General features: G+C 31.5%; 1 protein-coding gene across 1 annotated transcript in view; it reads left to right on the top strand.

Moving 5' to 3' along the window:
• Positions 1-13,770, top strand: part of LOC142327018 (dipeptidase 1-like) — a 72,316-nt gene that overhangs the window by 34,210 nt on the left and 24,336 nt on the right. The window contains exons 2-4 of the mRNA XM_075369779.1: positions 687-843; positions 7,817-7,949; positions 10,558-10,708. Coding sequence (XP_075225894.1) covers positions 687-843; positions 7,817-7,949; positions 10,558-10,708 — 441 coding nt within the window. The remainder of the gene's footprint in view (positions 1-686; positions 844-7,816; positions 7,950-10,557; positions 10,709-13,770) is intronic.

Below are 13,770 nucleotides of genomic sequence, written 5' to 3'. Positions count from 1 at the left end.
TTTCATTTATTGTTTTGCATGCACATATTATTTATCCCAAAAACATTGCATATTAGTTAAATGCAAAACAAATATATACATATATACACCAAAATAACTATGTTTATAACCATTCGTTTTAATAGCTTACCTTATTATTATCAACTTTTACTAGTCAGCAGACAAAACAATTGTTAACAGCTGCATCACAGCTTTGATGATGAGTTTGAAGTTTCATAATAGTAGTAAAAAATTGAAGATAATCTTATTTTATTCCCAGTCACTTTCTGAGATTTATTTTCAAAACACTGAGGAAAACTAAAATTAATTTTTTTTAATCTAAGTACCGAGTTTTAATATAAAATGGGGTTATGTTCATAAGATTTTGAGAAAGTTGGCTCCCCACCCTCCTGGAGATATTGACCCCAAAATTTTACCAACAAATTGTTCCACATACATGAATCTGTGGTAAATCAGTTAACCAGCCAAAAGTTGTTAAGTTTCAAACATTCCCACACTTATAAACATTACTCCCCACTTTTTTTTTTGGGGGGGTCCCTGGGTCATGAAACATCGAGAAAAACCCATACCCCATTTTTTGACTGATTTCCATACTTTCATTCTTGCAGCATAGCTCCGAGGACTATGATGCCAGGAATGTAAAAATATTGTTGTACTTTATTGTTCATACTTAAATTTTTTTTCAGGCACAATGATCTACCCTGGAATATTCGTAAGTTTGTTCACAATCAATTAGGCCAATTCAATTTTTCATGGGATTTAAGACAAATAGAACCATGGTCAAAATCAAATTGGTCGCATACAGATTTGCCTAGATTACGTGCAGGACTTGTCGGTGCACAGGTACTATATTAATTTTTTATCATTTTAATTTTTTTTTTTTTTTTTAAATATTTAAGTGTGTATTTTAAGTATTTGAATAAAATATTTCATGCTGTACGACTTGGTATTGAAGATTTATTTACAAATGGTTGATGACTATAGTTCCAACCAGCCTTTGTATAAGTATTATAATAGGTAAATGTGGATAGGAAAATTGATGATGGTCATACATTTTTTTTTGACAAGAAAATGTGTTGTTACGTGACAAACATTTTTGATTGTTTATTTAACAACTGTGTGATACAATTTTCTTGGTATATGTCATACAGTGATTTATAAAATAGATCAAACTTCCTCTTTAAAAATCATTTATCATTAAAAACTTTTGTTTTATTGTTAAAATAATAATATGGTTTTATTTCATCCCCTTCGCAATTGTTGCAAAATTCCTATGAAAATTCTGCTTCAACATTATTTGTTTAATAAAATTATTAATTTTTTATTAGAAAAAAAAGTTGGTTTTACTTCAAACTATACTTTGACCTATTTGCGTATAATTTATTTTTGTCATTGCTCAATCACAATATGATTTAATTTTTCATGTTTCTTTGGAAAAAAGTTGTGAATCATATTGCTTAGATGGTTTTGACAAGAAGAAAAATTTATTTATAATCATATATTTTGTTCACCACTTAAAATATAATTATATTCTATTAAAATTAGATAACTATTTTAATAATTAATTCAGTATTAATCTTTACATTCAAGATTTCAAATTTCATCCATTTTTCTTTAAATATAACCAATATATGTCATTGAAGAGGTTATAAAAATATATATATATATATATATATATATATATATATATATGAGATCATGTGATATAAATATTTATGAGTGTTCATATATATATCTTGTAAGGTTATGTGTAATAAAATTGATGAGATAACTTTTATAGTCATAAAAAACACATTCTTTTTATTTTCTGATGATTTTTTTTTATTTATAAAAATATTTAAGTTTACAGGAAGATGGATAGGGAGAAATAAAAATATAGATAAGCAAACAAGTGTAGATGTCATTATTGAAGTGCATCAAGTGAATATTGATGGGTATTATAGTGAAGTATAGAATGTTTACAATGTACAGTTTACAAGAGGAGCTGTGTTTTGTGTGTCCTTGTAGTCAGTCGGTTTGCCATTCTCTATCCTGCAATAAAATACACACACACATATACATATATATATACAACCATAATATGTAATATACTATACCATATACAATTATTGTTTATATTTCTGGTCATGCCATATTATGATGACTTATTTGTCCTATATCTTTTGTTATGCATTTGAGTATCTCCCCAATATGTACTCTCTTCAATACAGTAACAATATATTGTTGTGTAAAACATCTTCGATATAAATTTAATATGTAACACCATTCCTCAATCCAACCGCTTGTGTTTTGTTTATTTTAACTTTTTTATTGAGGGGAACTTGAATGATTTAAAACTTATGAGGATCACTGAAGTTTTAATGAAAAGTTTATTATGTAAACTTAAAATTATCTGAAAGTTTTAATTTCACCAGTAACTTATAGATTCAAATTTCGCTTATTAAGTTACATTGGTCTTTTGGATTTAAACTGTGGAAAACATCACCAGTTATATTAAAACTGTGTAAATTAAATATTTATGATTAAATTACTCCAAAAATTTTGGATCAAATGTAGAAAATAAAGCTGCAGGATGAAATAAACCGTAAAATATAACATGGATACTGGAAGTGGAGAAAAATAAGCGACATTGCTGTATGATAAGATGAAAGAAAAAACATATAAAACTGTGTGGGACATGGTCAATTACAAAGAGATGCTGATAAAGGGGGTATACAAGGTCATCTAAAAGGTTTTGAGCCTCAACATGAAGAAGACAGCACTCATCAATAAAAGTTAGGGAATATATTCGCACATGCATTGAAAGGTTCTCACTAAAATTTCATCCATTTTGGACGCTCAGTTGTTTGATAATCGTTTGAGTAAGTCATTGTGAGTGTTTTAGTGGAAATGGAAAAAATTAAATATCTGGCCATGATTAAATATTTGCATTTGAAAGGCAGTACACCTATGCAAATTAAAACTGAATTGGATACTGTTTACAGGGACTCTGTCCCATCATTTGTCACCATGAAAAGACAGGCAGCTGAATTTAAGCATGGTTGTACCAGCTTGGTTGATGTTGAACATTCAGGATGGCCAAAAACTGTAACCACCAGCAATATCATCGAAAAAGTTTCTCCAAATGGTACTGGACAACCAATAAATTAAGGTTAGAAAGATAGCAGAGGCTATGGCATATCGAAAGAATGTGTTTGTTATATATTAACTGAAGCATTGGATATGCGTAAGCTATCTGCACATTGGGTGCCACATTTGCTCACTTTGGACCAAAAACACATTTGAATGAACATTTCCAAGGCCCTACTGGAGCAGCTTAAGCAAAATGAGTCAGATTTTTTGTATCAATTCATAACTGTAGATGAAACATGGATCCACTACTACACTCCTGAGACAAACAACAGTCAAAACAGTGGACTGCAAAGCGTGAACCTGTTTCGAAAAAGGCAAAGATGGTTCCATCAGCCAGATAGGTGAAGGCAACTGTTTTTTCGGGTTGTAAAGGAATTTTGTTTATTGATAATCTTCAAAAAAGTAAAAAGGGCTTTTCCATTAGGACAATGCACCTACTCACACTTAGATGGTCATCATGGTTAAAATTCACAAATTGCACTTTGGATTGGTTGGCCACTCACCATATTCACCAGATCTGACCCCAAGCGACTTTTTCTTGTTTCCTAACCTTTAGTTTTGCTTGGAGGAAAGAGATTTTGATCAGACAAGGAGGTTATTGCATACATAAACACCTATTTTGTGGAGAAAGATGCCAGCTACTATTTGAAATGGTTAACAAGGTTAGAGCATTGCTAGAAGAAGTGTATGGTCTTGAAAGGACACTTTGTTAAAAAATAAAACTATATTTGACAGAAAAAATACATCTTTCTATGTTAGGCCCAAAAATTGTCAGACAACCCTCATAGGTGATTGAGATGAGAATGCTAAGATGGATAAGTAGAGTAATGAGATAAATGAATACACTGGACGATCTGCCAAGCTAGGTAATATAATTAGAAGTCTGTAAGAATATAGGTTGCAATGGTTCAAGTATGTCAAGCAAAGAAGTGAAAAACAAGATGCAAAGAACATTGAAAAACAATATGAGAGTTAAAATCAGTGAGAAAAGAAGACTTGGAAGAACCAAATTAAGATGTAAAGATAATCTAGTAGAAAACCAGGGAGGGGAGTTGGAAAAGTAAGAAGAAAGTCCAGAATGGTAAATAATTAAATATGGAAACATTAATCCCTTCCATTTATAATGGGTATTTGATAAGTCCAAGTAAAAATAAAGAACACAGTTCTTTTAAGAAAAATTTGTTTAGTTCTCAACATAATCTTCTTTCAATCACTTAGTTTTACGATAATCTCTTCTTCTACGCTTAGTCCTACAATGCTAGGTTTTTCAGTTTCTTCTAATAATTTACACAAATCTTACAAAATAGGTAGGTGTTTCAGAAATAACTGCATAATTTTTTTTCCAGTAGGTCACTTCTTCATGTTTGAAAACAGATAATACTACAAAGGTGCTAAGAGTGGCAAGTAAGAGAGATGCAGAAGAATTTTGTAGCATAATTCAGTTAATTTTTTTCTGTTTCAATCTCACAGAAGAGTGAATTGTTTTAGTTAAAAAAACCTTTTTCATCAAATATTGTAGTTTTCTTCTTTATTTCCTCACTTAGAGAATCCAACAAAAATTCATAATATTGCTCAGTTATCATTTTATCTTTCTCAAGAAAGTCGGTGAAGATTACCCCATGAGCACCCCAAAAGGCACCAGTCACCACCTTTCTTATTGACAGAACATTTTCATTTTCTTTGGAGCAACTTCCTTGACTGCAACCCATTTTTTAAGCTATTTCCTGGCTTCAGTATGATGGTGTTGTATCCAAGTTTCATAAACGATTATGAAACAGTATAAAATTTGCTCTTAATTACATTGAAAAAACCCGAAACTATGCTTGGAAATAAAAGGAAATTTTTTCTTGAGTAATGCATCATCTTTCTTGTGAACAGTTTTCTTATTCATAAGTATTTGTGTAAAATCTGATGTATCTGTTCATTTTGATGTGTATTGTTTTAGCAATCTCATACAAATTCAATCTTCAATTCGCAATCACCAAATTGTGGATTTTTCCAATATTCTCTTCAGTTGTAACCTGAACAGATCATATGAAAAGTTCAGTGACATTTGTGCTTATATAACTATTTTGAAAATAACCAAACCACTTGTAAACTGTTCTAATCAGTGGAGCTGAATCATCATAATATTTATCTGCTTAGTTTTAGTTTCCTGTATGGTTTTCCTTTTCCAAAAGTAATGTTCGATCACCACACAAAATTCTCTTTCATCCATTTTTTCACAAAACACAATATTTGATTGACTCAGACAATTGTCAATAATAGAATTATGATTGCATCTGATTGAAACTTGGTTTATACTCCTGGCGGTGATGTAGAAAATTAAAAATAACCTCAACAAAGTTCTATGAACCCTATCTCTTGAGTTTGTGTGGACTATCAAACATTCCTCGTAAGCGTAAAACATTAACATGTAGAAATGTATTATAGAAATTTGTACTGCGTGAAAAAAAATGGCATGCATGTCCAAGATTCAAACCCAGAACCTTTTAGATGAAAGTAGAGTTTCTAAAAGAAATCTGTGAAGTAAATCTTTTTTAAATTACTGTACATAATTAATGTTTTTTTTATTTATAGTTTATGTGGCATCAACTGCTGTTGGCATTAACCACTAATAAAACTGGACTCTACATTATTCAATTTCAGTGATTTAATGAAATCATTTCATTAAAAAAAAAAAAAAAACTGGCTTTGGCTATTAGGATTTAATTTTTACCCTTTAATTGTTTACTTATAATCTACTATCAGCCACTTCTTAAGACAGATAATAAGAATAAAAAATGATGACAAATAGAATCTAGTAGTATATTGTTCTCCTTTTATTTTTATTTAGTACCAGATAGTGCACCAATATGGTAATATTATTGAAGGTTGTTTTGTGTACAAAAGAATACCTAGTAACAGAAAGAGACACTAGGTAGATTACATTCTTCTATTTTATTAAACCATTTTGTTTGTTGTTTAATAACAATAGTAGGTGATACAATTTTTTTTAATTTTATGAGAGTTTTCAAGGCTGATTTTACCTAATATGGATTTAATGTATTAGAATTTTATGCAGCCACTATAAAGAAAAGAATCCCAAAATCAAGTTACAGGCAGCTTCCCTACCAGATAATACCAAGGATGAACTGGCTCTCATCATTAAGATTTAAGCATTCTCAAAATGTTAGATTTAGTAGGATTTGACCTATACCCACACAACCATTTTTTGAGTAAAAATAATTTGAACCATTATAATGAATAACTAGCTGTCATTTTCTTCACATAGCATCCATTCTACTACTATTGTGATCAGCTGGAATTAATTTATGGTGATTATTATATTGTGTTTGCTATTATTTATTTACGTCAAGTAAAATAAGTAAATCTTTAATTCTGACCGGTACATAATAATACATGATATAGAACTTGTCGAGAATGGTAGGTATGATGCTCTGTCCATAAAAGAAAGAACTACTCCAGTATTTGCCTGGAAAGATCAAGGAGAACCATGATCAGAGCAGCATTCATCACAAAATATACAATTAATTATAAAATAAAATTGATGTAAGTTCTTATTAATAATTTAAAATATAAATAATGCATGAAATAATAATAATATGTAAGATATTAAATAAATAAAAATAATTTCAAAATAAATCACAATTCAGATTGCGTTAATTTAAATTATTTGAGCACATATTTACACAAACATTGAACAGAAAATTCTGTTTTTTTAGATAAGTATTATTTAAAAATGTATAGAGTAATACTATTTCTGTAAACTAGAACTGTTTAATTGTATTTTTTTTAAATTGGAGGAAGATTTTTTATTTTAAATCTTAAAAAATTTATTTAATATATTAAAATAATTTATAAAATACATAATAGGGCCCTTTCTCATAAACCAAAATATTATACAAAAACAATTCTATTGCCTGGTTTGATAGAGATTGATATTGTTATTTTTTTAAAGAATAACTAACTATTCTTTTTAGAAAAAATTGCACATTCGTACTTAAGAGCAATAAACATTGGTCTCGCATACAATTTTATATCTTGAAAAATTGTTCCTACTAAAATGTAAGTTCTTAAATGTAAAATGGATTCCTGTACTAGTGAGTAAGCTAGATATAACACTTAGAACATTTCATTGATTGACATTCTAAAAAATGAAAATATTAAAATTAAGCACTATACTCATTATCATTTATTTTGGCGGGTTTCCCCACTGCCTGTCAGTAGCACTGCTTGCCTTCTCTCCCCCACAATGACCCAACTCTCTTACTCCGCATGGACATGTACAAGTTACCACAAAAACAGTGCCGTGCTTTCGCTGTGCAGTGTATGTGTACATTATGAACTGTTCAGAAATTACACAGTGAGAAAAACATTGCTTACTGTTTTAAACAGCCTTTGTGTGAGGAAGCATATGTGTTTATAAACTGAGATCCTATGGCAGGGGCTATATGCTGCATGCTCAATCTGCCGATATTAATTGTAATGAGTATAGCAGCCAATGCTGTATTTATTTATTGAATATCGATAGACTATAAAATTTAAATAATGGGTGCATTCCCCCCCTCCCTTTTAAAATATGGTAAATAAATGCTTTTAATTTTTATTTGTATTAACAGAGGGTGATATTTTTTATGTTCTAATAAGGATAATATAATAGTTTTTCCTTTTCTGTTTTTAGTTTTGGTCAGCGTATTCACCATGTGGATCACAGTTTTTGGATGCAGTACAAGTAACAATGGAACAGATAGATGTTATTAGAAGGTTAACAGATGTATATAGTACAGATTTACAACTTGTCTCATCTGTTGCCGGTAAATATATTTTATTAATATTTTTATTAGTACTGTTAGATCAGAATATGCTTTCTAGTCTTGTTTTTATAGCTATGATATCTGTAAAACACTTGAAGTACAAGAAACATCACTCTCTATGAGTAATAATGTTCACTAAACCACCAATCCCTATGGTGAACAGAATGAATACATCATTTATAGAGCTGAGTATCACTGTATTTCAGTAGGCTTGTGTGCTGATATGCATCTGTACATTCAGCTCTGTAAAGAAGACTACAGGAAACCAGATCATTCCTTATTTCTTTAGTAAGGCTGATATAGGAGCTTGTTACTCTTGAAAATGACTGTACTTCAGACTGTCACTTCAGTTCCTGAAGTGACTTATAATTCTTGTTAGGTTACCTACAGCTAGCCAGCCTCTGTGGCACGAGTGGTAGCATCTCAGCCTTTCTTCCAGGGTTCCTGGATTCGCATCCAAGTCAGGCCTGTCATTTTCACAGCTACATATCATTCATCTCATCCTCTGAAGCAATTAATGGTGGCCCTGGAGGTTAAATAAATAAATAAAGAAAAAAGTAACCTTCTGCTATTAAAGTTATGGCATTTGAACAAAATACTCGGTGCTTTCCGTAATATGCAGTGGCACAGGGAAATGGGAAAATTGTAAATAATTAGAAAAAATTAAGTAAAATTATTTTCCTTTATTTGATGTTGAAAATATGTTCTGCAAGAGTGGAGATTTCAATATACATTACTTTTTAAAAATTATTTCACTTACGTCCTATCCATTTTTGCGTACACGTTCAATAAGTCGATTCTAAAAATGTTGCAAAATGTGGCACAGTCTGTTCTCCAGGATGTTGGCGATTTCCTCTTCAATGTATGTTCTAGCTGGGCAAGATTTCTTGGTCTAGTCTGGTACATACCGCTCTTCAGATGTTCCCATAAAAAGAAGTCACACAATGAAAGGTCTAGAGACCAGGGCAGCCAAGCGATGTTAGCAGTCCTTGAAATTATGCGATCCGTAAACAAACGTCTCACTGCTGCCATAAATTATCAGGTGGTTGTGTCCTGTTAAAACCAGGTTTGCTGAAGGTCAAGTTTTGGAAGAGAATGGAGCCTACGAGCAAAAATGCCTTTAGCTTGTCAACAAGTTGACACGTCACAGTAATCACAGAGCCCCCTTCATCTGTAAAGAAGTAAGGGCGTATCACCTCATGACATGAAACTGTACACTATAAAGTAAGTTTACCGCTATGTAACAGAAGCTGTTGAAGTTGAGCAGGGTTTGTTTGTGCCCAGTAATGGAAGTACTGCTTATCACTAAAAGTATTGGAAGTGCTGCTTATCATGGCATCATTGTTTTCTATTGTATGTACAGACAATACATGCCCACTAAGATTTTTCAAAGCTGAACCAGTCTCTTCAAAGTTATCAACCCAAGTTTTGATTGCTTGTGAAGAAGGAACTTGACTGCTGGGCGGGATCTCATAGTGTTGCCAAAACACTTTGTGCAGCTGCCATACAGTCACCATGTCGGTAAAATGGCCTTACGGCAACCACACACTCTACACCATTCCACTACATCACAACTGAATGTAAATATAATTTTCTTGAAACAATTTTATAAACTTTCATATGTCTGTATCCCAATCTTATTTGATTAAATTTTTGGGCCGCCATAACTGGTAAAAAAGCATCATTCTTATAGACTTGTGTTTATATGAAAATTTCTATCCCAGAATATATTCCTTTCTATCGACAGAACATATTCCTGGAGTTCATCCACTCTTTGTTGAATATGTTTAAGAAATTTTATTCAAAATGAAATCAAGGAAACAAAAGATATACTAAGTCAAGAAACTACCATTTTTAGATTAAATAAAATAACTTCATTGATAAAAAGATATAATTATTTTAGTATCTTATATTGTTATCTATAAATATCTAATTAAAATTTCAGCTATTTTTGAAATAATTATGCTAGTCTTTAATTTTTGTTACCCCTAAGAATCATTCCTGAATGCTTGATTAATTGTATGACAGTTTGGATATCACAAGCTTTTGTCAAAATTTGATGAAAGATTGTGTACGGCATTGAGTGACCATTAGTATTACCATAAAATATAAAGCATGTGCAGGAGGATTAAATAAAGTACTGATTAAAATTCTACTGTTGACTCAACTGCTTCTCAAGAAAGGAAAATTAAAAACTTTTTAGATAGACCTTGAATAAAATTACTGAAGCAGTATTGTTTTATTCTACTTAAAAGCATCAGCAATCACATGAATTACATGTTTTGAAACAATATTGTACTAAAGAAGAATTTTTATAAATTCAAAGGATGTATTTTAATTGCATTTACAAATGAATTTATTAAATATAAGTGCATAAATATATATGTCATACTAATTTTATTTGGATCTTACTAATCTATTCTTAATTAGAATAAATATAGATACAGAGTAGAAATGTAGGTAATTGATTATTTGTGTCATTGACTACAGTGGACTTCAAGTGCAGTAGTAAAAAGAAATGCAATGTTATAATGTTATTCAAAAGAATTTTTTTTTAAATTCAGTTTCCTTAATTGTTATTACTTTTAACAAAATTTGTTTGTTACAGGTCTCAAAGAAGCGCATAGAAAAGGAAGAATTGCAAGTTTAATTGGTGTTGAGGGTGGACATTCTCTAGGAAGCTCATTAGGTGTATTGAGAATGTATTATGATTTAGGAGCCAGATATCTTACGCTTACACATACCTGCCACACGCCCTGGTAATATTTATTTTTGTTTGGTATTAATATTTAGATTTTGATGTTAGAAGAACAAAAGACCCAGCTCTTCCCAGCAATAACATTGTTGACCATTGGGTTTGTTATACGATTTTCGGATAAGGAAACTAGAATTATCATCAGACTGTCCCACAGACAGAATTGACGCTGCAGTTAGTTCCAGTAAAAAAGCAGCTACTTTGTTAGCTATCAGAAGGATCAGCATGTTGCTACAAAAGAGTTGCAGCTAAAACAGTTCCTTGTGTACCTGTGAGAGAAAGAAGGCATGAAGAATTAGAGAAAGAGGAAAATCAGCCTACAAAGAGATTAGTCTTTAATTAGGGTATGATCACAATAGTTTAGCTGTCTTGTCCGGTATCAGTCATGCAATAAGTACTACTAACTTATGTAAAAAAAACAAGTTAGTGTTTTTAATTAGATTAAAGCTAATAAAATTGAAAGGTAAATTATTTCTTCGCGGTTGGCAGCACAGCCACATCCTCATAATGTATAAAGTTTACGAGGTTTAAAATTTCAATATCATTGAATTTGCATTGTCTGAAATGATAATGTAAATTTCTAATCTCACAATTAATTCGGTCATTCAGTTCAAAGTAAAAAGCAGAAAATCCAGGGTAAAAGGAGAGATTACTTTTGCGATGCATGACTAAGTTCTTTCCCTTAATAATTAAGATGTTAATGAATTGATAAAATGTGGGAAAATGCCTTTCATAAACGGGGATTTAAATTTCATGACCAAACGACAAATGGAAAATTTGTGGGCAGTTACATTCTGTGATTGTAATTAATGTATTATTCAATCCCAGAATTATGTATTTTAATAGTATATTCTGGTCTTTGTAGCTTTATATTCCAGATACCCATCTATTTTGTGTTCATCATCTCATTTACTCACAGTATAATGTTTCATTCTACCTCTCCTGTCAGACTATTGATCCTTTCAAGAAATCTGTAATCCGTAAATTTAGGGACTGACAATACTAACATAGAATGAGTCATCTTTGTATGAAGTCTAGTCTTGTTTGAGCAGTTCAAAAATTAAAATTTTAAATGTTAGTATTATATTTACTTTCCCTTTAAAACTAAAAAAAAATGTATCTTATTCATTCTGGCTTAAGAAAATATGTATTTAATTTTTTTATGTAATTTAGAGGAGAAATAAGATATCAGCTAAGATTAAACATCATCACACATACAGTCAGTGGCCATATTGCTCTGTACCACTAGTACATGGTGAAATATGGAAGTGATTGTTCCAGTTCCTGCGAGTTGCAAGGTACATAGTGTCATTCATTTTTTTTTACAAGCAGACGTAACATCTGGAGCCAAGATCCACTGTCGGATGTGTCCAGTTAACAATAATAATATAATGAGTGATAGTTTTGTTGGAGAATGGTGTGGAAAATTCAGGGAAATGCAAACTAATATACACAACGAAGAAGAAAAGGGCGACATTTGATTATGAATGATGAACTTGTTGAAATAATTACTGAAATTAGTGAAAATTTTCCCTAAATTTCAAGGTTCTCTCTTTACAAATTTTTTTAGACAGATTGGATTTTTGTTAGTTCTGTGCATGAAGGTACTGAAACAACTTACATATTCCCATAAAATGAAAAGAATGGGAGTGACATTCACTTTTCTTCAGCAATATCAGAATAAAGGAAGTGCATTTCTTGAGAATATTACTGCTACGAGCAAGACATGGATTTATTTCATCAATATTGAGACAAAAGAACAGTCCAAATAGCGGATGCAAACACACTTGCTGAACAAGCACAAAAATATTCAAATAAATGATGGCAACTGCGTTTAGGAAATGTAAAGGAATTTCATTGGCAGAATTTATGAAGTCGGGTACAACAATAATCACAGCAGATGTTTATTGTGAAACTTTGAAATATGTTACATAAGCAGGTTGAAAATTAGATTGCTTGATAAAATTCAAAGTGACGAGGTCTTAAGATAAATAGATTAGTAACTAAACTTGTGATAGAATCTTGTAAATATATGAACTAGCTGATGGGCCACACATTATGATATCCAGGTTTAATTAATTTGATAACAGAGTGATGTGTAGAAGTTAAAATTTATCCAGAGAGAAAGGCACAGTGGGATACATAAACTACAGGGTGATTCAAAGAAATGGGAAATATTAAAATTTAAATAACGTTAATGAAAAATTTTTTTAGAAAATGAATTTTATTTCATGTAATTGTACAAATGTTGCCATTTTAGGATACATAGATTTAAGTTTATTTTTTAAAGATGACATCTTGCAGGTGACCTCCTCTTCTACGTAAACACTCACGAAGTCTCTTTGTTAAATTGTTGATTGTTTGACATAACATCTCAACTGGAATTTCCGCAATTGCTTCTCGGATCTTTGCCTTCAGTTCTTCCGTTGTAGCAGGTCTACTGTGGAACACTTTGCTTTTAAGGTGACCCCACAAAAAGTAATCGCAAGCTGAGAGATCAGGCGATCTGGGAGGCCATCTAATGTCACCATTTCGTGAAATGACACATTATCCAAACAATCGGCGTACAGCTGCCATTGATATTCGTGCAGTATGTGACGTTGCTCCGTCTTGTTGAAACCAGGCTGTGTTAAGAATTGGTGGAAATCTCTTTTGTTGTTCCACAACAAAGGTTTCAAGCATGGCTACGTAACGAGCCGACGTCACTGTAATCGCAAGAGCGTTCTCATCCTCAAAAAAATAAGGGCCTATAACACCCTAAGATGACATAGCACACCACACGGTCATTTTCTGGCTGTGCAACGGATGCTGGTGTAGCTGCGTAGGATTTTCTTGTGCCCAGTATCTGAAATTTTGCTTGTTAACAAATCCACTGAGGTGGAAATGCGCTTCGTCTGACATCCACAATTCATGAACAAACTCTTCGTTATCATTTATCTTCTGAAGAATTACATTACAGAATTGTGCTTGCACAACTGCATCGTTCGGTTTCAGTTCCTGGATGATCTGCAACTTGTATGGATGGTATTGCAAGTCCTTCACTAACATTCTTCGAACACTTGAACT

This window comes from Lycorma delicatula, chromosome 6 (genome assembly GCF_047948215.1).
Source record: "Lycorma delicatula isolate Av1 chromosome 6, ASM4794821v1, whole genome shotgun sequence".
NCBI classification, from domain to species: domain Eukaryota; kingdom Metazoa; phylum Arthropoda; class Insecta; order Hemiptera; family Fulgoridae; genus Lycorma; species Lycorma delicatula.
Note: the sequence above shows the minus strand (reverse complement) of the source record. Positions and strands in the feature narration are given on the sequence as shown.